The sequence below is a fragment of the Osmia bicornis genome, chromosome 8 (genome assembly GCF_907164935.1).
Source record: "Osmia bicornis bicornis chromosome 8, iOsmBic2.1, whole genome shotgun sequence".
Lineage (NCBI taxonomy): Eukaryota > Metazoa > Arthropoda > Insecta > Hymenoptera > Megachilidae > Osmia > Osmia bicornis.
The window spans coordinates 3,139,103-3,165,960 of record NC_060223.1 but is presented as its reverse complement, the minus strand read 5'-3'; the positions used below and the strand labels follow the sequence as shown (position 1 = coordinate 3,165,960).

The following is a 26,858-nucleotide window of genomic DNA, read 5'->3' as shown; positions in this document are numbered from 1 at the left end:
AAATCAATACAATTTTACAAATACTAACACAGCCAAAGTTTTTTATTTATATTTTGCACTGAAAACGCAGGAAGTGTAATTACATCCTTCGGCACTGATACATGTGTGTACGTTTAGTTGTTTTAAAATTAAAATTGTTCTAAGAGACTAAAGAATTAAAATTTGTGGCAGCACCGAAAAAAATTAAATAACAATTTAAATCATTCCTTTTCACTTTAAAAAAATTGGTCCCTGAAGATGTTAAGTACACTAGGGAAGATGGTAATGTAGGAGAAGCAGAAATTCGCAAAATTTTAATTTTGACGATATTAATATTGAAAGTAATTTAGAAATAAAATAATATAATTTTTAATTCTTAAATATTATAGAATTTAGTATATAACAAGTTGTATGTACATCTGAGAAATATGAATAATAAATAAATGTGGGAAAAACGTTGTATGTTACGTTTTCATAAAATTTATATTTTGGCAGAAATTTTTTTGACGGATTATATTTTGTCTTTTCTCATCAATCTGTAGTTTTTTAATTAATTTTCTTTTACGCTAGTAGGTTGCATGCAGGGATGCAAACGGTGCAAACGGTTTATTGCTGAAAAAAACGGTGAATGTTATAATTTGTCCAACAATAAACAAAGTTAATAAAGAGTACATTCGTACCTTTCAATATTTCCTTCTTCATTAATTACTATATTTTTAGAAAGTGGAAAAACGTTATATATTACATTCAGCACCGGATTAAGGGGAAGTCTAAGGGGAGCTATAGCCCTGAACATCGAATAAAATTTTAGAATTTTAGAATTTTAGAATTTTAGAATCGTAGAATTGTAGAGTTTCAGAATTTTTAAATCTAGAATTCTAGTGCTTTAAAATTTCGGAATTCTGCACTATTGAAATTTCAGATACTTCGGCATTTTAATTTACCAACAGTATTCCAAACATGCTGCACTTACTCTAATTTTGGGATCATTATAATTATACAAAGTTTAAGCTATGTTATTAACTACATTCCAGTAAGGTAATGAAACATTTCAAAGTATTTGGATAAAAAGGACACTCTATATTGTAAGAACGCAAAAAGACACAAGACGTAAAATTAAAAAATTTATTTTTGAATTGAATCATTAATCATAAGTGTATTTACCATAGTTTGTAATGTTAATGTATCATACTGAATAGAGCTAGAAGTAAAATATAACGAAGTAGGTTGAAACTATGTAGTGGTAACAGAATCGATGGATGAAGAAGTAGGTGACATGTGTTGTGAAACATGTGAAATAACGCAAGGTGTTGGTGATTTTTTTCCAGTTGGATCTTATTTAATGCGTTCATCATGTTGCGACCCTGTTAACATTTCGTCCAACAACATTAGAACTTTGACTTTAAAGTCTCGCATCTCATTGTCTGAAAGTTTATTAACATCGGGAAGCAAACTAATGAGAAATGATTTCCGATAATCGTCTGCAGGAGAACCGTTTGTTTTTTGTTGTGAACAATTTACACATACGTTATCAACCTGATTGCTACATGGCTTTACTCTTTCATTGCGTCTTGGTGACATCAAATGGTCTTCTTGAGTCGAAGGCAATGTTTCTCTTGTATCTTTCTTCATTTTCAATCCATTTTGTTCTTTCGTTTTGTCAGTTTCTGTTTCGACAATTGGAGGAGGCGAAAAATGTCCGGTATTTTTAGTGTGATCTATAAGTTCCATCACGGAAAACACAAACTTCCTCTTATCGTGTTTATTTAAGTCTAGCTTTGAACTTAGAGAAATTACGTCTTGAATTATGATCCATATCTCTTTACAAGTGTCAACAGTAAAAAGCAGAAAATATGAATAATATTAAATAATAAATGATATTTTGCTTTCAGATATTTAATAATAGGTTGGTTCGATTTTTTATTAGGAAGAGCAAGAATTCTGAAAATCCTAATTTTGATGATATTAATATTGAAAGTAATTTAGGAAAAAAATATTATAATTTTTAATTATTATGTATTATAGAATTCAGTATATAATTGAGAAATACGAATAACAAACTAAATGTTAATTCAAATTTTCCCGCGTAAACATTTATACGCAAATGGTAGAAGACAGTGATATGCAGTGTGAGATTTCTGGCACAAGCGTACTGAAAAAGCACTAGAAGCGTCTCAATGACGTGTTCACCTATGTAGGTACATTTTTTAAATATGAAGGTATCATTGGGTTCCAGAAATTTTAAGGAGGAAAGAAAACTTTAATTTAATAAAATACAATACTATATAAATAATATTAATAAATTGTTTTACTATTTTTCTGTGTCTGCAACCAATTTATTATACGAATACCAACATTTGTTGTAAGGATAAGAAACACTACTGAAAATACACGGGCCACTGTCAGACGTGTAATGTATACAGCTATGGTATCACGTGATGTCTTTAGTTGGAATGTTATTTATGCATGCACATGCAAAAAAATCCAACAATTGTACATCACTGGTAGGAGGCTACAGAAGAGAGAGAGCCTCTTTCACTACACTGTCATTTTCCCCGAGGAAGTCTAGGGGAAATCACTACCTTCCTCGTGCAAATCTGATATGTAGATATTTTTGTGTCATTATAATTATGTATAAGTAAATAAAGTAAATAAATTCGAATAACTGTGAACGAAAAGATTTAAAAAAGAATTTAACAGCATGGGTCTGATAACACGGTACAACACGATTTTTGATCAGCAATATCCATTACGTGATTCTTATAGGCTATTGTTCACTGATTTCGAATCTGCAAACCGTTTTCGTCCTATACGTACAGTTTTTGAGAAACAGGCATTTTTGTGAAAATGTGTGGTGGTGGGAAAAATGCCGAATTACATGCAAACTAAAAATGCTAGGAAGTTCAGGTTTATGTCAAAAAATAGAGACTTTCCTCTATACGTCTGTATGAACAATTATATTTAGATGATTTTTAATATTTGTAAGTGCTTGTCAAAGTTTGAAAAAGAGGTGCTGTAGGTAGTTTGTATGTGCTATTTTTGTATTTTTATGAAAAATCTTTTATCTAGCAGGAATTTACTATACAGGCTTGCATTCTATAAACATTTCTGATGAAGAAACCATTCACAGAAAGTATCGGTATGGTTTGGTGTTGGAACAAATAAAGAAAATATCCATCGACAACGTGACCATGATGCGTTGCCGCCAGGCGGCCATTGTATGCCTACCTCGCCGCGCCAGTGCCGTAACTACGCGTAATCCGTATACCCACCGTATCTTTTAATAACTATTTGCTCTTTAACAGTAAAATTTCTCCGACGTGGACATGAGTGATATAGCATTCATTGTATAGCAATATAATACACACTCATAGTAAGCAAAAATCTATTAAAGTGGTACAAATGTCCATTACGCGTAGTTACGGCACTGACGCGGCGAGGTAGGCATACAATGGCCGCCTGGCGGCAACGCGTCGTAGTCACGTTGTCGATGGATATTTTTTTTATTTGTTCCAACACCAAATCATACCGATACTTTCTGTGAATGGTTTCTTCATCAGAAATGTTTATAGAATGCAATCCTGTATAGTAAATTCCTGCTAGATAAAAGATTTTTCATAAAAATACAAAAATAGCGCGTACAAACTACCTACGGCACCTCTTTTTCAAACTTTGACAAGCACTTACAAATATTAAAAATCATCAAAAAATATAATTGTTCATACAGACGTATAGAGGAAAATCTCCTCTATCTTTTGACATAGACCTGAACTTCCTCGCATTTTTAGTTTTCATGTAATACTGCATTTTTTCCCACAACCACACATTTTCACAAAAATGCCTGTTTCTCAAAAACTGTACGTATAGGAGCAAAACGGTTTGCAGTTTCGTAATCAGTGAACAAAAGCCTATAAGAATCACGTAATGGATATCGCAGATCACAGAAAAAGTTCAAATTTGTTGGACTGTGTAATCTGTGTAAATCGAGGGACGAGTGTATACAGTATATGTATTTATAAATAGTTAAGACCGCTAGCTCTTGTCAGGATCCACGAGTGAGAAAGTGGAAAAAAGTGTCGTAAACACTGTTGTACTTATTGTTAGATACGCACTTTTTTTCGCGTATAATAAATACCGGTAAATATTGAGATTAGGTTACTCCTCACCGATTTTGATGAAATTTAAACATGTTGTAAAATTAGAATTTTGAACAACTTTTTCCTATACATATAACGGCCGCTCAAAAGCTTAAAAAGCGGCGATCCCATACTAATGCGTACGTTGTCACGGACACACACGGATGGCCAGAATTCAATGTGTTAATTTCAACAGTTTTTCAAAAATATCTCGAAAACCATGGCCGAGCGGCGGTTATATGTATAGGAAAAAGTTGTTCAAAATGTTGAGTTTTACAATATATTTAAATTTTATCAAAATCGGTGAGGTGTAACCTAATCTCAATAATTACCATTATTTCTTCATTTACCAACTTTTAAGAACTATTAGTATTTAATTTTTGAATACTGATAATATCGACATATTTAATTTAAATTTAATCCTTGACCTATAAAGGGGGGTTATTCGTATGTGGGCGATCTCAAACAATTTTGATCTCTCTTACGTATTTTATTTGTGAAAATCACTGTGATAGTTTTAATTTAAAACAGCTGGAGATATTATATGAATTTGTATAGCTTTTTTAAGAATTATTACCCACTAAAAAGTGCATTTGACACGAAAGATCCACATTTACGGTTTGAAGGTATCGTAAAAACGTTTACAGTCTGAAGGTTAAGATTAAAGATAGTATCCCACATATGTACAAAATTAAACATTTCTTAGATCCTAATAAACTACATAAATAATACATAGAACAAGAAATGTTTATTAAACAATTTGATTTTATGATAGTAATTACATATGCAGTACCTATCTAAGAATATATATTTGTAAGTATATTGTAAGGAAAGGAAAAAAATTATGTGGTCGTTGTTAATAACAAATATCAAATGTTAAGCAACGGATTGCTCCGCCATGGTAGTGAAATTTCTGTATTTACAATTAATTAAATAATAATAATTACCTGACAATTTCATTTCCTTTGCTATCTCTTCCCATGCTTTTTCTTTAGCAATTTCTTGCCATACATACACCGGTGAAGTTTGTTTATTGCATAAGCATGGATGCTTTTGAATCATGTCCATGAGTGCCTCTAATTTTCTAACCATTTATTTGCTGTTGTTAAACTTTAAGAAATATTCTTCGTTACGAAACTGTATGATGGATCAAACTATTTTGCTTGCGCCAAAGTATCAATTTTAAATCATCCGTTCACAACGCGTCGCGTCGTTGCTTACTGTACGCTTTCCTGTAGCCAGTACACTGACAATGAGTTCCATCGAAGCTGTCACAGTGAAGTTGGCGCACTGACACATTCACGCCGCGTCGGTGAGCCGATCTCGCCCATCGGCTCACCGACACGACGTGAATGTGTTAGTGAATGTGTAGGCAACTTCAGTGCGACAAGTTCAATGCAACTCAGTGTACATAAAGCAAAATGGACGGTCGTTTACGAGGAGCAGGTCCTCCAAGCTCCACTCTTGTGAATTTGATGTAAATTTTAACTCGGCGCAGAAAATCCAGGCGGCACTGATGTCGATTCTCTACATGCATACCTTGTATCACTGATTTTAACATACACAACTAAAGATATCGTGACGTCATGTTCCCGCGAAATTTGTCGCCGCGTTTTTCAATTGTTTCAAAATTTAAAGAGACTGAAGAAATATGGCGCACAGTGGGTGACAGTGGTGACAGAATTTTCAGGTTAGTGAATTCCATTATTATAATTATTACTATTATTATTATTATTATTACTATTGCTATTATTATTATGACTATTATTATTGGCTGTAGTTCCGAATACGACCGGTCGCCGATCAAGACAAAATTTGGAGGGTTGGTTGGTCGCCGGTAGACGACCTCAAATATAAAGTGGTATCTTCGGCTTCCTATTAGTTTCCGAGATATTAATTAAAAACTTTCGTACAATACATAGTACTTTTCCTATACAGACGTAACTAACACCACCGTCTTCACTGTAGCAACCGTCATCGTGAAGTGTCGAACAGTACTTCACACCATAGCAATATCGTCTTCCGTTTCTGTAGGGTGTACCATGTAAAATCAATTTTTTAGTTACATTACGTTATGTTTTATATTTTATTACCAATTCTCAAGGAATTAAACACATTTGATTTATACGTAGGTTAGGTTAGGCTAGACAAATTTCCAGCCGCCGGGAGGTGGCCGACAACGCTACGACAGTCGTCGTATCTCCAAAGTTTTGAATAGGACACCCTATAGATAGTCAGGTTGGAACCCCCGCTGTGTCAACGGCTGTTCGGCATTTGACGATGTCAGCTTATTGTTAGTACAGCGAAGACGGTTGTGTTAGTTACGTCTGTATAGGAAAAATTCTATGTATTGTACGAAAATTTTTAATTAATATCTCGGAAACTAATAGAAAGCCGAAGATACCACTTTATATTTGGGGTCCCCTCCCCCTCCCACTCAAAATTTCATCTTGATCGGCGACCGGTCGTATTCGGAACTTCATCCTTATTATTATTTAAAAAGATATTTTTAAAAATTTTTTCTACGTTTTGAGGTTTTTCAATAACTTTTGCTGATGAGATGCAGCAAAAGGAGGAGAAGACAGAAATTAAGTAAGTATAGAATTTTTAACTGAAAGCATTAACTGTTTACATTGCTGTTTTAGTAATATATTTAATTTTAATTATTAAAATGTATCTTAAAAGAAAGAGGAAGAAGATATGCAGCATCAGAGGGTGTATTAACGAAAACAGCTGGATGTTCTTCTTCCCCCAAGAGAGAAAGGATAGGAAGAGGATGGCACCGTGGGTGGAAGTATGTGACAATCCAAAGTCGGTACTTCCACCTGAAAACTGAAATTCCGGGTGATCTGTAGCAGCTACTTTAAAGAAAAATACTTCATGAGGAAAAGATTAACACATCAGTAGTTCCAACACTGAACTTATTTGGTAATAACTCTTATATACTTTTTATAGCATATGTAAATAATTGTTAATGAAAATATTTATTGCAGAGGCTGTAATAAATATTGCATGTCAGAGGCTGCCTCTATTAAAATAGAGCAACAGGACACCTGGATGCAAATGAAAAGAAGAAGAAGATTGTAACTATTCAGTTTACATATACAATATATTATATCATAAATCATCTTATTTTCTCTAGTCCTAGGTAAATACATGTAGTGTCTTAACATTTTACACTATGTATAAATCTATATAAAAAAATTTTTACATATTTTTTACATACACTTCCTCTACTTAAACAAGACTCGTGTCTATGGTAAGATATCCTTCTCGAAATAGAGTAAATCAGTTCTGTTTCAAACATTTATTTAAAAACAAGTGATTTTATAAGCAGATAATTGCGTAGAAAGATTAAAATCAAACACCCTGTATATGGGAAAAATGCAATAAGCCCATATACCTTGAGTGTATAAAATTCTTTCATGAAACAGTTAACCTTAACGCTCAATGGCTACATTGGATATGTACATTATTTTCTCTGGCATTTAAAAATATTTTCAGTGTTACCTGTTCATTTATATATACAGCAGTAAAATAAAACGTGATTCTTTTTCTTGATCTTAATAAATTCGTTCTTCAAAAAATAACAAAAATCAAATCCTTCACGTTGCATTAAATGGAACTCGACAACTCGATGGAATGTCGTCGGTATTTCAATTGATATTTTTTAGGTGCAAGTTGAACATTGGAATTCCGTGAAATTCCAGCCGGGACCGTTACACGAGTTTATGTTGTCTGGAAAGTCAAATGAAGGATCGATATTAAATGAAAGAACAGGATGAGCACGGCGCACCTTCGTAACACGTCATCGTGGCACCTTGAATGGCTTATATAACAAGTGCCACCGACCACTATACAAGTTCTATTCTTTCCATTTACGACGCACATTCGATCTGCGGCAAAGTATTCGCGTGACGCCATTCAAATCGTGAAATTTACGAGTTGTAACGTTACGACCCGTACTTCCTTCGCGGCTATGAATTCTAAAATTACGAGTGCCATTTCATTCGGAGATATGGCAATATCTTTGTTGCTATTTTTAGTTCTTATCATTCTTTCTTTATGTTAAGTACTGTTGTTCACGACTGGGCGGAATTTCAGTAATTTTTATGCTTCTCTGCAGGTATTTCAAGTTTCGTTTATACACTGTCTGAATATTTTAGCAATTATCAATTAACTCTTAGACGACGGACCATGGAGAGAGCCACAATTTTAATGTAATTTTGTATTTCATATTAATTTTCATTTTCTAAATTTTACACTGTTACTTTAAAAATTATCTTTCCATATATTAACTCTTTCGTTTAAAAATTATATATCCAACTTTAGGTTAACATCTTTGTATACCTACTTATATTTTTTAAATTTGGGTAACGGTTGACCCAAGCTCCGTTGTTTAAGGGTTAAGTATACATATTGTCTAAAGAAAAATTGTAAAGTCTAAAGAATGACATAATTAAATGTAATCAGTTTCTCTTCTTCAGGTCATATCAGAGAGAAGCGACATATTAAGCTGCTTAAGTTAGGTGGGTCACTTTGTATAATAAAGTATTGAATATTCTTCTTCAGTAAATCAACATTCATCTGATTATTTTTTCCTCAATAATTTATCAATAATGATAATGATTAACCCTTTGAGAAGGGAGTATTCTTAAATTTACACAGAGTATAATTAATTTAAAGTAAAATAAGTAATAACTCTATCCTTCAAAGCACATTCAATTACTTTACTGTCAAAATTCAAAATATTTACTGTCTACACTTATAGCGGTGTTCTGTATCAAGAATATACTACAATATGTACAGGAATATAAATTACTATAAGAATTATGTTTAGACACACATATGCGTCAATCGTCTGCGAAGGGTTAATGTACTAATACACATTTCATAAGAATTTCCAATCCTTTTCTTTCCTCTTTTTTTAAAACAATTAATTTAAAAACTAAAACTTACCCATTTCTTGCTTCGCACCGTGTGTTGAATGCCCGTTTACGTGCATCGTCGAATTTGAACTTTCTTTTTCATGCTGATCTGGTTCCTTCGCTGAAAACTCCGTGCCTAAAAAAAATCAAGCAAATACTTGAGTATAATTTTAATACAATTACCAGATAAAGTAAAGTGAAATAATAAGATAATAATCTCTATAATTTTTCTATTCTCCGTTAACATTACAAAGCAATTTACTGCTTTTATAGAGTGTTTTAGCAGTAGATTTTTGAATTCTTTAAAATTCATTTCTTTTTGCAAACTAACTACGTTTATAGGTCCATTTTCAGTGATTACGCTTACAGTAAGTCTCCAGAGGATCCGAAAACAAACTAATCGATTCCGAGCATATTTTTCAAAAGCTTTTTAACTTGCCTACAAGGGAACTTCAAGAAAAAGGAAGGAGTCAACAAACAACAGTATACATATAATAGGACAAGTCTTGAGTCATTTACTCTCATAACTTTGACTATTAATTTCTGATTCTATGGAGTAAAGCAGGGGTGGGCAATTGTTTTGGCTCGAGGGCCACTTTGTAGAAACGGAGGTTAGCGGAGGGCCGCACCTTTTAAAATGATTGCATTAGTTAACTTTGCATTTCAGAAAGGTATAAATTGTATCATAAAAATCAATGTATTGACTTGGCCGTCCTAGTGGAAAATACGAGACGAATCTCCAGTCGCGCATGGGAAGGAAATCTCGGTTCAAAGCTGATTTTTCTGATTGTCTTGGCGGGCCACAAAAAAACTCTTAGCGGGTCGCTATGTGCGCACCCTTGGAGTAAAGGAATGCAAAATGAAACAATTATCGACTTTCTTACCCTAAAAGTTAGATCACCCCATTCAAGAAAAATATCCTTACTGTCAAAAATGTAGAAGATGGATCCAGGAAACTATCTCTATTATTTAACAAGTTAAATTGATAAAATATGTCTTTCGAAAACTGAATATTAGATGTGTACGAAAATCCGAAAATTTCAGGTACCCGATATTTGGATCGAGTCGGGAACTACATTGAGTTTGATTTTTAAATTCACCCGTTATACATATAGGGGGTTGGCTTATAGGGGGGGTTCTTATAGTAAATGGTAATTTTTTATTTTACACGATGAATATACACATTAACCGAAATAAAGTTTTGGATTGACGTGTATACACGTTGAACGCAGTTAACTGGTTAAAATGTTGAATTTCACAACATATTCAAAAGTCATCGAAATTGAAGGAGAAACGTCTCTTCTACAAGTTCACCAATTGTTGCTTTTGGGTATTTAAAATTCTAAGCGTTTCGAATTTCGCGCTTTCGATTTCTTGCTTGCTCGTTACGCGCGCAGTATGTTAAACTGTCTTCCGCGTTCTCGATACTTACATGTTACATCCGGCGAGATTCCCGCGTTCAATCTGTATCCACTGAACGCCCCGTATGATTCGAGCCTGGCCGATTAGCAACAGCCGCGCGCACTGTGATCAAATCCGGCTCATTCCCCGCCTCTCTATGACAGGTTCAGTTATTTGATAACAGTCTAATCACTAATCGCTCAATAGTATTGTCATTTCGCTGTACAGAATTCGCATATTCAGCACACGTTTAGCGCTATTTTTACACTTCCGGACTACATTCAGGTAAAGTTCTGCACGTACTGCCGCGGCATACATTGTGCACTGTTTCTTGCGCGTTTCTCCATCGCATACCGTATACTGTTAAGTTCTTGTAATCCATGGTCAGTTTTTGTCGTCGCTAGGTACATAGGAATTGTGTGTATGTATTTAAATGTAACTGAATGTGTAGGGTGACAAACGGTGCATATTGGATTTTCAGAATTCTTTTTTTCTTCCGGTGGAAGAACGTTGAGTGTAGTCTAGGGAATGATTTATTAACCCGCTTGATTTAGTAATCCACTTAGGTTAGTTTTTTTAACCCAAAAACAAAATTCCTTACACTGACGCAGAGTCCAGTGTTGGGTCTTCCGTACCTGATGCAATGATTGGCCAAGCCAGGAGTGGTTAATTTAATCATACCCGACGCCACTTGAAGGGTGGGGGCTGCTGGGCAGTGCCGGTTTTAGCAATACTGGTGCCCTGGGCAAGATTATCGTGGCGCCCACTCAGGGGTTCAAAATTCAGGGGCGCAGCATAGCATATACCATATGTTATATTACATATGAGATGTAGACAGAGAGAAGAGACGATGAGAAAGTATCAGTATATTCGCATACTAGGGACACCGGGCTGTGGCGCCCCCTACAGATCTAGCGCCCTAGACGACCTTCCCCCCAACGCCGGCACTGCTGCTGGGGGTGGATATTTATATAGCGCTATCGCTCCCTTTACCATCGCCGGTATAAGCGTAAGCTTGGGAACGGCAGAGCGGATTATCAACCCTACAAGGCGTAGTTAAACAATGATCTGTTCACGGGCGTAAAGCACCTGATGGGTGTAGTTGCTAATCCAGTCAGGTTAGTTTTTTCGACCCAAGAACAAAATTCCTTACGCCGACAAAGAGTCAAGTATTGGGTCTTCCGGATCCGAACACAATGATTAGCCAAGCCCATGAGTGATCATCATTGTTTAAGTGAGCCTAGTGGGGTTAATAACCTACTCTGCCGTTCCCAAGCTTCCGCTTATACCGGCGGTGTTATGGGGCGCAATTGCGTTACAAATAAATTCACTTCCCAGCAGCCACCACCCTCCAAATGGCGCCGGGTATGGATAAACTGTCCACTCGTGGGCTGGACAATCATCGTTTTCTGGTACGAAAGACCCAATACTTGACTCGTTGTCGGCGTAAGGAATATTGATATAGGGCCGAAAAAGCTAACCTGAGTGGGTTAGCGATTACACTCACCAGGCGCTTTGCGCTCATGCCCATGAGTGATCAATTTATCCATTCCCGGCGCCACTTGGAGGGTGGTGGCTGATGGGGAGTCGGTATTTCTTTAACGCTAATGTGCAATTTAACACCGCCGGTATAAGCAGAAGCTTCGGTACGGCAGAGCGAGTTTTTAACCCCCCAAGGCTCCAAAGGCCCTGTTATTAGTTCATTTTCGTATCCAGAGAATGCTGGGGTGATTTTAAGCAATTTTTTCCTTTACCAAAATGTTGGTTGAAGCTTCGTTCTTGAATTATTATTTTATTCAGATAAAATAGGTCGAAGAGCACTTTTGACATAATAAAAGTTTTCGTAATCCACAGTACTTTTGAGATGCCCTTTATAAGACGGTGAATAGACATACTCGCTTTCTTTTACTCGAAGCGGATCAAGCATCAACATGATACTGAAGTAAAGATCAAGAAAGCATACATTCTACGAAATTCTGGCGGAATCCGAACGAGACGATTAAAAGAAAGTTTAACCAGACGAACACATCATTTCTACTTGCCAAGCGAAAAGAGATAACTGTTTGATTTTTTTGTTATGTAATAAGTAATACGCATTATAGTGGATCGGGTCGATGCGGGTCGACGGATAGACCCACTGGTAAAGGTGCCGGTAGCACCCAGCACTAATTATAAGTGAACGCGCGGTGAAGCGACTTGACTCATTGACGGTCGGTGAAGGGCAAGTAAAAGGAGCCATCTTTGTATCTGCACTGCGTAACAAAAAATAAGTCAATTCAAATGAAGCTATTAAAGAAATAGTGTACCTTTATTACGGTTGTAGAGATTGTTATAACATGGGTAACTATAATTCCTAGTTTGACGTAATATTAATTGACATAATCGGCCAGGTTACTAATATGTAATTATAATGCATTATGTTTCTTTGTAACAGTAAATCATTAGGTGAAAAGTAGTGCCTAGCTTTGAAAAGGCCAAAATGAAGTACAATCAAACGAAACTATTCCGCATTCTTTGAAATATCTTGTCAAGTAACACTTGAGAGACCTAGTTTATTATGCCCATATGTCCAACAGCCAATTTAGCAGATTAATGTTTAGCGGAGAAATTGAGCATAACGATAGAGTAAATGTATGTATCCTAAAATAGAGCAACCTCGCTTTGAAATTATTACAATGCAGCTTGAAAACCTTCGAAGAAGTGGTACTCGAGTCATTATATTGTGGATATGCTCAACAGAAAAGGGCGTTATAAGAGTGCAGCGAGAAACGAATTAAACATAAAAAAATTTTTAATTAGTTTATTGCAGTCACTGCAGTGTCTAGTACTGAACATTTTTCATTAATATTTTGGAAAGTAATAAGTACCTGAAGCTACAATGTTATATTTAAGGTGCCCCCCCTCATGCCAATCCACGACAGGGATCTTTAGGAATAATCTTCATTTGGCGATTCATGAATACATAAAGTAATATTTGAAAAATATTTATACCAATGGCCAGCTCATTCTCATGCTTTATACACCCTCTACAGGGACGTGTATAAATAGGGGTCGATATTGGGTACGTTTATCGTACTACCTAGCACGATATAGTGAACTAACAACTCTTAAAAAGGAATATCGTTGCAACGCCGAGGATCACATATTGCGTTCTATTTTAGAGATTCGTTTCAACATACATATATACAGGGTGGTCCGAAATTCATGGTACAAATGGGGTCAGGGTGATTGTATGGTTCATTAAGAACCAAAATCATCAGAATCAAGAATCACAAAATTGCGTGGGAGGCTTTATTTTTGAGAAAGATGTATTTGAAAATCAGTTTAACCCTTTCGGTCACGAATTATTTTTTCTCGAAAAAAAAATCGAGGCTTTGCTAAGCAATTCTTTGAATTAAATTATGACTTTTCAGTTGTATAAAATATCTCCAAGGAGGTAAAAACCGAATTTGAATATACCAATCTGTCCTCATATGAGGACGAATTTGATCTTTATAACCGAAAGGGTTAGGTACGTGTGCACTTAATAATAATCGATATTACAGATTCCACTATGGAACGTTGCTGTGGCTGTTTTTACACATTAAACGTAATACAGTATCCGTTGTATTATTAGTTGAGCTTAATTTATTATTTATTTGTTTAGTGTACATTGTTTAGACAAGATGTTGTTCAAAATGGTGATCATTTTCTCGTATGCAAAGTTGTAGTTTTCAAACTATTTGCTGTATATCCCAGATTTTTATTTCTTCAAATGCTGCTATGATTCATCGTTTTAAATGTTCAAGATTTACTATGTCTTCAAAATAAACTATTCTTTTCACGTTTTTCTACAAATAAAAATCGAGAAAATAATAAAAAATAAACTGATTTTCAAATGCATCCTTCTCGATAAAGAAGCCTTCCACGCAATTTCGTTGTTCCTGATTTTCGTATTATTTTGAGCCATAAAAATCACCCTGTATATGTACGATATTCGTATTACACATTGCATAGAGCACACACTCTACGGAACATCTTTTTACGCGGCTGTGGCTGAAGTTTCAGGTCCTTATTTCCCTTAAATTGCTATTTCGAGGATCGGATTTTGTGTATCTTGACTTCTGAAGGACTTTACGACCTCGTTGTATTGCGGTGGTTGCTATAAGAATGTTTCAATACCAGGATAAGATAAGACAATAGAGGACTGTCCTATTCTCGAAAAAAGATCAGGAGTCCTACTAATGTGCGTAAGAATTCCACTTGAGACGGTGATCGTTGAAAGTACTTACAGGAGACGCGGAACGAGGTGAAACATAAAACCAGTAAGCATTGACCTGGCCAGAATGCTGCCTTATTGGTGCATAAGGCTGGCCCCCACGAAGCTTATTTTACGATATCGCCAGTGAGTCGATGCACACGCGTCTTTCTCCACCTTCGTACCTTATATGTATTAAACGTGACGCGGATAATTGGTTCAGCGTTCGTAAGCAACCTCGATATCAAGATAGCGTTAACCCTTTTGTTCTCATTGTAGCCATATAGCTACATGTTTTACATTACGAAATAAAATGGGCGAATAGCAACATTTTTCGGTGTAATCGGTTTAGTAATAGGAGAGGGGAAATTTTAATTAAAACTTAAGATGAGATGCGCTGAAATTAGATCTTTCTAAGTTTCTTAAGAAAAACCTCTTTGATAGGCAAAAATCAAGATATGTTTCAATACTAACTGACATAGGCAGATATAAGTAGATGATGTAATCACACGAAAGATACAAAGAAGGAAACAAATGATAGTTAGCTGACATGAAGAAACAGACCTACCAATTTAAAACTAGTTTTCACAAATTATACTAACTCTTAAGTTTGAGGGGGGCATCGCAGCGGTTCAGATTTGTGATTCCTTTCCAGTCCTGCATTCGTATAGACACAAAGTTTTGTTTGTATTCACCTGACAAATACTTTTTTATATCCATGAGTTCACTTGATATTATTATTTTGATTTCATCTGTATGGAACAGATTTGATAAATCTTAAGTACTTTTCACAGTAGGGCTTACAGCAGTTTAAAAATAAAGAAGATATCAACTTTATGGAGCTCAAGGTCATTTCAGGATCATGTTATTATACATACCTGAATGTATCTTTTTAACAGCTACAGGATGCAATTGAAAAAAATATATAGACGTATGCAAAAAAAAAACACGATAATCTTGAAAACTTAGAAAAATGGCCTTAGAGACAAATATTTTTGCACTATAAGTATATCAAACATTTTTTGTACCATTAAAATTGTAAGAGATATTTAACTAGCCTTATTTAAATGGACCACCCTGTATAGAATAAGGAATCTAAAAGAGATTACCCGAATATCTCGACAGCTTTTTGTGATAGGAACTTGCTTAGTGTTGACGGGCACATAGTTTTTGGATAGGTAGATTCGTAGAAGACATATGGAGGTCAACTCCGTAGTAGATACATGGTATATTTTTTACCTCACATGGGGTAGCATAAGTAAATTTGGGGGTTGCAGAAATTTTAGCAAAACTAAAAAATTCCTGGAGGTGCAACGACCAAAAATGATTATTTATAATATTCTTCATGATTTATTATCAGCAGATGTTATTTGTATTCTTAGTTTTTTAACCGACTTCAAAAAAGGAGAAGGTTATTCAAATCGATCACTACATTTATTTTTTTTATACATACTTCTATAACTAGGTTTGTGAAAATATTTACTTGGGTAAAGGGAGACGCTTTGAAAAGTTTGAGAAGTCCTGATCTAGTAGAGCGTTTCAAGACGTACACAATGATCTATAGCTCAAGGTTATTCAAGGTCGATGAAGGTCAACTGTAAGAGAAAATGATTGACCTTCTTATGTCCTTTACGCGTCTACCCATCAAAAAATTATTAACATTATATTATGAGCTCCTCGATACCAAATTTTAATCTCATGCAATTAGTTTCTGCTAATCATTTAAATATTTTCTTAAATAACTTTATAATTTTTTGCTAATTAATGTTTTTGTTTGTTTTTCGAATACAAAAGAATGTTTCCAAAACTTCAACTGAATCCACCATAAAGATTAAAAGAAAAAAAAGAAACAATTTTTCCTTTCTGTTTGTCATCATCAATTAATTGTGGTTTCCCCCTTAAGTTGGGAATGACAATGATTAGTAAAGTGCTGAAATTAGTATAACTTACCCTATTTATACTATTTCGAAAATTGTTTATTTTGATTATGGTACAAAAAGGGAGTAGCTTCAGCTTATTAAGTTAAACTTACAGTACATATGTATGTACCTATATATTGTGCAAAAAATGCATTTATTATTCATGCAACTTCTTGTTCAATATTACGTAGGTTGATGATATTATGCAAATTTTACTGCTGCATCGTCCGTTGCTAATAAGATACTAAAAGAAGACACCGAGTCAACATTGAATAAAATTTATGCGAATGAAGTAGTCAGTGATTTTTAGCTTCTAATCACGCATTTCCCTCTATGCATCTTGAATACTAGTTATGTTGTTAACGGTCTATACTTATATGTACTCAATTCATTTTCACCTTATAATTAGAATCAGTTTCGTGTACTCCTTTCCATGATATACTCGTAGTAAATCGAACACTTTTTATCCCCTGACAACCTTTTCCTATCGTATCATTAGGTCGCAGATGCTTATCATATAAAATTGTACCAATTCAACCGTAAATCTTTTTTTACATTATACCCCAATACTTTTTCGAGCAAAATGTTCTGAAAAATGCACCCCTTTTTAAATATAACTAATATATCTATGTTACACATCATTTCTGTTCTTACTTAGTTACACCAGTGATTTAAGGGCTAATAGCTACAAGGAATATTTAATGACTACAGATAATTTAAAGACAGAATCATTTTATATCAAAGTTATATCACTTTCAGATAGTGTAATACGTGTACATACAAGTTACTTAAAGTTCAACAGAACTAGTTCCATGAACATTTCTGTCTACGAAAATTTATTTTTAGCGTGTACCACTTTCTACATTTATTCATTCTAAACCAGTTTCAAGGTCTTTTTTAAAGCGATAATATCATTAATGTACGTCAAAATGTTACTAGCTATGCCAGTAATGCTGAAACACATTTTCAATTCAGAATACCAATACTGGAAACGTAGCCATGCGTTATATTCATCTCAACATTTAATTTTCAATTATTTTCGATATAAATTGTTATGATACTAAAAATGTTACACTTTAACCATTGAATAAATTTCATAATATTTATTAAAAATAAAAATATTACTGTAAAAGTATTAAGTATTTACTTTCAAATTTTTTGCAGTTTTGAGTAATAAATAAAGCGTACATATTTACAAAATATATCAAATGAATTGTCTAAAAATTTAATCTGAAATATCATTTCGAAAAATGTTTTAAATAAAAGTTGATTAATGTCAAGGTGGGTCGAAATGTAGTCGGTCGAAAACTTCTACTTGAAATCTCCATTTTTCGACATTTTTGCGTTTTTGATTTTTCACGTCTAGGATGTACAACCAAGAAATCTGAAAAGATTTACAATTCTAAATAAACATGTCTAGAATATTTTATAATTTTTTCATAGTAGGAAAGATATGGCAAAAACCTATTCTACTCTGTAATTACCCTGTAGTACAGTAAGTACTGTCCACCGACAAGTCTCGTGGGACGGCACAGGGGCAAGAAGGGATACTACGCACATATCGCCTGACCCTCTAGTTTTACACGAGCCCAATTAGTAGATGTGATCACTTTGACCAATCATACGTCACGACCGAAAGTACGTGTGAACTGAGGTGGTCGGCGATCAATCAGATTGCGTTATTCTCATGGGACTTCTTGTGGTCGGTGGACAGTACATACGTATGTTACCAATGTCGCTACGTGCAGGTGTGTAGATTGTGCTTCCCACAAAGGTGTCTGATCAAGAGCAATACCATTTCAAGAAGATAAATAATAATACATTCTTATATAATGCTCTTATTCCTGAAGTGAAACTTATATTATTACGCAACTTAAGATAAATAATGAGACAATAAAAGGTAAACAGCTTTCTTTGACTTACAGCCCATAACAACGTCCGAAAAACACATTACCAATTTATCAATGATATCAACAAGAAGTGATATTGTAGATACTTTCGATATGAACGATCTGATTAAGAATTTTGTGGCAATTAAAGCCAGGTAGATAAATATGCAATAAATAACGTGATACATATCAAAGTACAATATATATTATTGTGTTGTTTGTATTGTATCTTTTCCGTGATATTTGAAAAAAATATTTTTGTGTGATGCTATATTTTTATGTACACATAGTTACGTATCTTGCATTTATACAGGGTGTCCCAGCTTAAATGTTATAATTCCGTTATTTCGTAACTATTAATGATACGGAATAACGGAATTATAACATTTAAGCTGGGACACCCTGTATACAGGTGATTCACCTAAAGGCAACCACTTAAATATTTCTTTCACTTGTGAGAATATAAAAAATACGTATGTCATATGCAATTTCAGTGGTATCGAAGGTGGAATACACTGCAAGGAATATTTTGCCGCCAAGGTTATCTTTTTCAGAATTTTTAAGGTCACTGACGCTATTTTGCACATAAGTACCTATATTTGTTTCTTGTGTATATTGTAGCTAAAATTAAAGCATAAACTTTGGAATCAGCTAAACTGTCCATCTACTGGTTTGTTTACTTTAGTCAATACCTCGAAAAATTTTAACCCTTTCGCTACGAGCGGCCTCCGCCATAACGAGACGCCACACCAAAAGTGTATACATTACGCAACGATAGTTGTCAACGAGTGAATTTACACCTTACCGCAATTAAAGTTACTTAGACGGATTTTGAAGGAAAATTCTCAAAGAATTTCTTTGTATAAAAGAGAGATTTATGATTTATTAACAAATGCTTTCAGAGAAAACACATGAAAATTGAAACTACAAGTTCAGAGACAAATACGGAGTGTCGCCCGTCGTATATCAGTGGCCTGTAGTCGCCCGTCGTATATCAGTGGCCTGTAGTCGCCCGTCGTATATCAAAGGCATCGTACAGAGAGCGACTATAGTCGCCCGTTGTAGCGAAAGGATTAACAAGCACATCCATGTAGTCTCTAGTTTGAAGTTGCCATTCGGGTATTGTGTAGTTGTAGTGCATATTAAATGGACGATCAATGGCGGCTCGTAACTAAAATTAGTGGGGGTGCAGCTCCAGAAAATTTTTAGTCTTTGTTTTAAAAAAGCGGCACTGCGGGAACGACAGTGTTTTCTCTGCCGCGCAGCCTCGCGCGCAGCTTCCTATGTGCGCATGCGTGCAACAGTCGAACACCACGCCGCTGGAACTGTGAAGCGCACAGTTCCATACGAAGATTTTTGTATCTTTTTCATAAACTGGGGGATGGCTACTGACATTAAGCTTAAGGATTACATATTGTACAAATATAAAGAAAGAATTAAAGAAAAAAGGACTCATTATATTAAATGTTATTGATAATATCAAGTGGAAATAGGGGGTGCAGCAGTTCCACAGTGCCTATATGCGAGCCGCCACTGTGGACGATATCAACCACAAGTAAATAAAAGAGCTAACAAGAATCATTCATTCTGAACATATTGTACTTGTGGGAGAAGACCGTGAGCAGGTAAAACACGCATATCGGTGTGATTGAATATAGTTTAATATAATAGGAACTGAATACAATTAGCACGCTTCCACTGCGGACGTCGGATAACAAAAGATAGGGAGAACCATAGACCACGCATGATTTAGGCTCGAGTCGGGTAGATGGCACAGCCACTCCTCAACAGTACTTATTTGTATTTCAATATTGCGGAGCTGCTGAATGGTATTCTATGTGTATCAAAATGTTTATTTGCGCTAATAAGTATTGCGTATTGTTGAAGTTTAGCTCCAACTTTTTGTTTAACATCCTGTATTTTTAACGTTATAGCAAAACAGTTGATACCAAGCTAACAATAAGTCGAACGACACAGAACGACACACAATACCCGAAGGGTAACAGAATGACCTAGAAATGATGTTGGACACATTAGCAGAAGTGAGCATCTTGAATTTGTAATGAAATTTTCATTTCTACGCAAGATCCAATATCAAAATTTTACTTTCGGCTTCCGGTATCTGGTCTGAAATTAACGAGTTCAAACTTGTAGGCGTTTAGTGAAAAGGAAAAGCGGCGAGTCTCTCCGGACGCCCTTAGCTCGGGTCGGCGACCGCCAGGTGGCAGCGGGACTGAATCTGTTCTCGCTGACGGTCCCCCAGCATGCGATTCGGATATACATACATATGTATGTGTTCCGAAAAGCGGGGTTATAGGCGGCTGGAGCAGGGATCGTCCGTCGTCAGTCCCACTGAGGAGTCTGGCAGACGATTCCGAGACGAATAGCCTTTTTCTGTTCCTACAAACTACAATTTAAATTTCAAACCGGGTCTTAAGTGTTCATAAATCTTTTTTTCAAATACTATACAATTCTAAACAATACTCCACGACGAATTAAGGGAAAGTCTAAGGGGAGTTACAGCTCCATGCTCTACTTTACAGAGGTCCTTTTTAAAATTTTTCGGTTTATTATGTTAAAAAATATCGAACTAAATTTTTTCCGTTGCCTTTTTACCATATGATTAAACGTTATTTAATTTTATTTCAAATAAATTTCACTTTTGAACCAAGTTTATCAACGATTAGAGCCTTCGAAGCTTCAGTAGTCGCGAGGCCTCAGAAATTTTAATCCGATCCTTGCAATACTTAAATCATTTCCGTAACAAGATTAGTTCAAATGAATGAGATTTTTCCAGCATTATGTAACTTTCTTCGTGGAAGAATTCCCGCTATAAGTAAATCCAAGTGCAGAAAGACCGACGATGCTTGATCTTTGCAACGCTATAACGCAACTGCGTTTACGTTTACGTAAGGTGTCCCAGATTAATTAAGATGCTTCATTAAGTCTAATGAGCGTACTAACCGCGCGTTGCAGCAGGAAATTTCTTCATACGACTTTATCATGAAAACGTGTTATATAAGTTAAATTTATCACGAAAGTAATTCATTTCCTGCCTGGAATATTTTAATTGTGCGAATAAACTGGACAACCAAGATTAACAGAGGAAAAACAATCTCGTAACTTGAAGATTTCTCTGTTGTAAGATGCCTCGGTTTGCGGTTCAATTATGCCATGACTCTTTTCACGCGGATGTGTATGCGGTGCAATTATGGGACGCAACTTTCCCACTCCCATCAACGAACGTAATTCACATTTATAGCGGGTGTAAAAAGTATACGTGCAATGTTTAATTTCAAACTAAATTTCTGTAGGAGAGAAAAGGCGTTTCGTTTCGGGATCGTCTATCAGACCTGTCAGTGGGGCTGACAACAGACGACCCCTGCCCCAGACACCTATCATACCGCAATTCGGAACTTCTATACAGGGTGATCCTCTCGCAGCCGAACATAAAGGAACACTGGCGACAATGCACCCCTTCACCGCACCATAAAGAGGTCCGCATTGTCACGTGCCAGCGGGGACCTACCCGGGCCGAGACAACTCTGTGTGTCTTCATGATGTAGTCAAGGGGTTCATTGTCGCCAGTACCTTTGTGTCTGGTTGCGAGAAGAACACCCTGTATATTCTAACTGCATGTCGAGTGACCGCTTGCGAGAACATTGTCACCGATCTCTCGCCGCCACCTAGCGGTCCTCAGCCCGAACTAAAGGCGTCCGGGGAGACGAAACCCTCTCCCTCTCGACTAAACGCCTACATTTTATATAATTATGATATCGTACTAACAATTTGTATGCAATGGCGGAGAAAAGAAGTTTAAAATAGACACTTGTGTACATATCTAGACCTGTACAGGCGAAACATAGGCTACCTCAAGCGAAGAAATCCTTATTAATATTAAAGGAGAAGGGACAAAATCTCAGTAATGGTAAATTGATAGACTTCTAGTGCATTCGGCTCGTGTCGGCTGAATATCGTTACGAAGTTACCCGATTTATCACCACTCACTCTCTTATCACGAATTTTAATCCCCCACTAAAAGCTAATGCTCCGTCTATACAGAGGAGTTAGATACAGTGTTACAAACTGTCATCTATTTATCAACGATAACAGTTATCGACCTAATTTTTTGTGTGCGGTGTATAAAAAATATTTCTAAAATGGTTACCATGGGATCAAAATAAACTGATATCGTCTTTTTTAAATGGAATGCTATAATATACTAATTTTTTTTTAGTTTAAATAGCTTTTATCAAAATGGATAACATTTGCTCGAACCATTTTTTGATATTCTTAATGTTCTTATTTGTAAGAATGAAATACTGTTAATAAATATTAATAGACAAATGAAAGTTTTTAGTGGCACTAAATTAGTAAAACGTTTACTGCAAAATTTTGGGTCTTAACTTTCGAGTTGCCAAAAATCCTTCTCACAATCATTGTTTTTATGTAAAAAAAAGGAGTTATTTGCACAGTTTTAGTAAAATCGAATTTAACAGGCTTTCGAAAATGTAGCCAAGGTTCGATAGCCTCGGGCTTTGGAAATTGTAATCCAGTCCTGGCTCAATTTTAATGAAATTGCTTCTTCGCATTAATAGCAGATACTGATGGAAATTAATTTATGCAGCTAATTCAGACACACCTTTTTACGATTAGGTTTACTAATCGTGCGTAAATGCTAATCTTCGAAGTTCCTAGAATCTTTTGAATGTCTTAATCACTGAGATAAATAATTACCTGAAGCCATAAATTTCTTTAGAGTATAATCGACTGCAGATTTAGAACTTCTAGTTCTTTCTTTTTGTTTTTTGCTAATATTTTTAATGTAATACTTTATTTTTGGCAAAATGATAATGTTTGAACGCCCTGAAATTGATATTTCTTTATTGTGAGTAATCATAATTATCATTTAAGGTTTTAAATGAAGATAACAGCATGAATATTAATCCAATACTATTCTAAATTACATATAATATTTAGAGGTAGGTGGGCCCAATCCCGTAGAAATTTTTAAATACTGTAATTCTGAGATTTTGTAATTTTAGAAATTTAAAATTTCATTTTCAAGTGTTGAAAATAGTAAATAGTATTGAAATTTTACAATGATCAAAGAGTCAGGCCCACGATCGTAACATAAAAATAACAAATAAAAGAGGACTCTAAAGTCTTCATTATGTACTTTCCAAAATGTAAGCACTGAAAACTGTTTGTATTGGTATGCGACAAGCTTACGAAAAAGGTATTAATAATTAAATTAATAACAGCCTTTGGTCCTCTCTTTGTATAATTCGTTTTGCTGCGTGATGATCCTGTTAATAATTAACATTATAAGCGAGGAACCAGTGCCTTGTTGTGCAACATATTATTATGAAATTTTTAATGAACAAGAAGTTTAAACCGAGCAAAATTTTGCAAAGATTATACTCTCAGTTCGGAAATGAGACATCACCAGAATCGCAAGTGATTACGTAAGTCATTCTGTGGTGGTTAATCCTTAGTTGGCACACTTTACCAAAATAACATTGTTGGCACTCTGAGCCGATTAAGATCCCAGCCACTAAAACATTTCTTGCGAAGAAGCTACTCATTATTTTAATTTGAAAAATTTCCTAGATAATCTTTGAAACTTGTTTTAACATATTTCATATCTAATTTTAGTAAAATTAAATACTGAATTTGACCAAAAATGGGAAAATGTAGAAAGATCGGAAAAAATGAGTTTTCACTAAAAAATTCATAACTTTTTCAAATTTTCATATAAAGAGCTAAACGTGATGTAGCAATGAGGATAACTTTTTGATGGTTAGGTGAAAAAGTGATTTGAATATATATTCTAATAGACTTTGGAAAGACCTATCAATTGATACCGCTTTTAGGGCCCTAGCCCTTTGAGAACTCCCGCTAGGGGGCGTTTATGGTATAGGGTCAACTATGGTCGATATAGACAAATGAGGTATCCTGGCATATAGATTTGGCCATTCTGAGTCGATTGGTAAAAGTTCCAAGTCAATAGCTTCATTCGTTCAGAAGCTATTGAGGAAAAGGTCTAGAGGACGATACCTAGACCCTGCAGCTATAGACACCCTCCAGGTGCCATCCCCGACACCTTTTTCTGGGTATTTATTTGGAGAGTTGAAGGGACGAATTTTAGCCAAAAGAGGCTAAAATTGAAGCTGGATTAGCTGGGGTCGTTTCATACCCCACAGTACCAGCTAAGGGTTAAATAAATATGTATAAAGTCTGAAGAAATTTGTAAAATTCGTTACCTTATTGAAAGTAAATGGTGTTTAATTGTAGGTAAATGAATTTGGTAAAAGATAATTATAAATCATGTAAGTTTGTAATTAATTTTCAGAACGAGTCAAAGTTTCAAAAGATCTCTGCGCTATGGTTAATACCGGCTTTGCGACGGACGGAGGAAGGTTGAATTACCACCCAGGACGGCAAAGACCCAAAGATGCGTAAAATCTAATTTTTAAAACCGCATAATGAAAATTGTTATCTTCGAGCTGAAAAATTTGTATGTACATATGCTATTATTGAGGAATTAAGAAAGGAAAGGGGATTTCACCAAGGGTGACAGACACGCTAAAGTCGGCCCTGGCTATGGTGTCAGATACGCTCTACTACTTTTTATGAAATTAGGATCAAACCTGCCAATCCTGTGGTAAAAGAGCGTAGACGATAAAGAAAATTATACAGAAAAAATGACTTGCGTATATTTTGAAAATAAATTAATTAGGTTACGAGTTTCATCAGAATTTCAGTTTATACTAGAGTAACTTTATATTTTCAGTGTATGGAAACATTGGAGTTTCATTGGCAAACAGCCTCTATGAATGTGCGGTCGGTATCATTCATAGGGTCGTGACATCAATTTGCGTGCATGCAAATCCAGTTTATCATTAACATAATCTGATGTCTGCTGCGAGAATCGATTATCGTTAGTGTCACGTTATGTAAGGAAGAAAGTAGAAGATTATAATCACGTTGATACTTAAATTGACGTCATTGATACCAAACGGATGAAAAGAAAATAATTCTATGACGCAAAAGTTCAATTCTAGATTTACAACTTTTTAACAAAAATGGTAAAATTAATACACTTCTATAAGTGAATAACAGTGAAAATAGTTGTTGGACCCTTGACGAGTAAGGGAGATGTCCTTCGGGAAAAGTTATACTATATTCAGACCAAATTAATGGAGCAACTTTGAAAAAAATTTTCTTTAATTTTGTTGATATTTAAGGTTTTAAACATATACCTGCATAGTTTCAGCGTAAATTTAAAAAAATTGCTGAACACCAATGTTAGGTGTAATATTTTCTGTAATTAATTTAAATATTTATTTATAAATGTTTAAATCTTTGAATACTATCAAATGTATTGTAGAGAGAAAAAGAGGCGTTTCGTCTCGGGATCGTCCGCCAGACTCGTCAGTGGCGCTGACGACAGACGATTCTGGCCCCAGACGCCTATAATTCCGTTTTTTGGAACTCCTACTGTGCACCGATCAACAGAAGTCTCATGAGAAGGCCGCAACCTGATTGCGCTCGAATACTAATTGGGCTCGTGTAAAACTAGGAGGTCAGTCGATGTGTGCGTAGTATCCCCTCTTGCCCCTATGTCGTCCGGCGAGACATTTGTTCATCGGTGCACAGTATACAGGGTGATCCTCTCGCTAGGGGACACAAAGGAACTGGCGACAATGAATCCCTTGACCGCACCATGAAGACACACAGCGTCGTCTCGGCCCGGGTAGGTTCCCGATGGTACGTGACAATACGGACCTCTTTATGGTACGGTCATTGAGAGGATCACCCTGTATATCCGAATCGCATTCCGGAGACCACCAGCGAGAGACCAGATCCAATCTCGCCGCCACCTGGCGGTCGCCGACCCGAGCTAAGGGGGTCCAGGGAAACTCACCGCCTTCGCCCTCCACCAAACGCCTACAGTATGTAAAACGTATATCGAATTATGTTCTATTGGTATGCAAATTCACAAACGTTTCGGGAACTAATACAAGTACGCTTGATGTAATACTTTCGTTCCGCTAAATTGCCGAAATATCACACTGTGCTACGGCTCCTATAAAATGTAGATTCTCAACTGCTGTTGATAAACAACCCTACATCATTAACGAACTTCTATACTTAGTACTAAACTCAAATTAGCTCTGTATAAGGCTTTGAGACAGGGGCGAATTGGCTATCGAGAATTTAGGAAAATTTTCGTTGGACCAGTAGATATTTCAAGCCTAATTAATTAAAACTATGGTTCATATTCTACAAAAGGGCCCGTCAGGTCGTTAATTTTTTTGCTTTGAAATGTAAACCGTGTTCAGTAGAAAAGTATTCTTATAACT

General features: G+C 35.5%; 2 protein-coding genes across 3 annotated transcripts in view; both read right to left on the bottom strand.

Annotated features, from left to right (window-relative positions):
• The window catches only part of LOC114875761 (echinoderm microtubule-associated protein-like 2), a 113,225-nt gene that overhangs the window by 65,475 nt on the left and 20,892 nt on the right, over window positions 1–26,858 (bottom strand). Inside the window, exons 1-2 of one of the 2 annotated variants that reach the window (XM_046286641.1) lie at window positions 10,476–10,544; window positions 9,075–9,179 (exon numbers count right to left, since the gene is read on the bottom strand). In XM_046286641.1, the coding sequence (XP_046142597.1) occupies window positions 9,075–9,120 (46 nt within the window). In that variant the 5' untranslated portion in view covers window positions 9,121–9,179; window positions 10,476–10,544. Of the gene's footprint in view, window positions 1–9,074; window positions 9,180–10,475; window positions 10,545–26,858 lie in introns of those variants that run through there. The other variant, XM_046286640.1, reaches the window with a different exon arrangement.
• Window positions 1,091–5,553, bottom strand: LOC123988023. The gene is made up of 2 exons (XM_046286649.1): window positions 5,063–5,553; window positions 1,091–1,814 (listed from the first exon to the last, which is right to left on the bottom strand). The coding sequence occupies exons 1-2, from the start codon at window positions 5,205–5,207 to the stop codon at window positions 1,315–1,317; spliced, it is 645 nt and encodes a 214-aa protein (XP_046142605.1). The 5' UTR covers window positions 5,208–5,553; the 3' UTR covers window positions 1,091–1,314.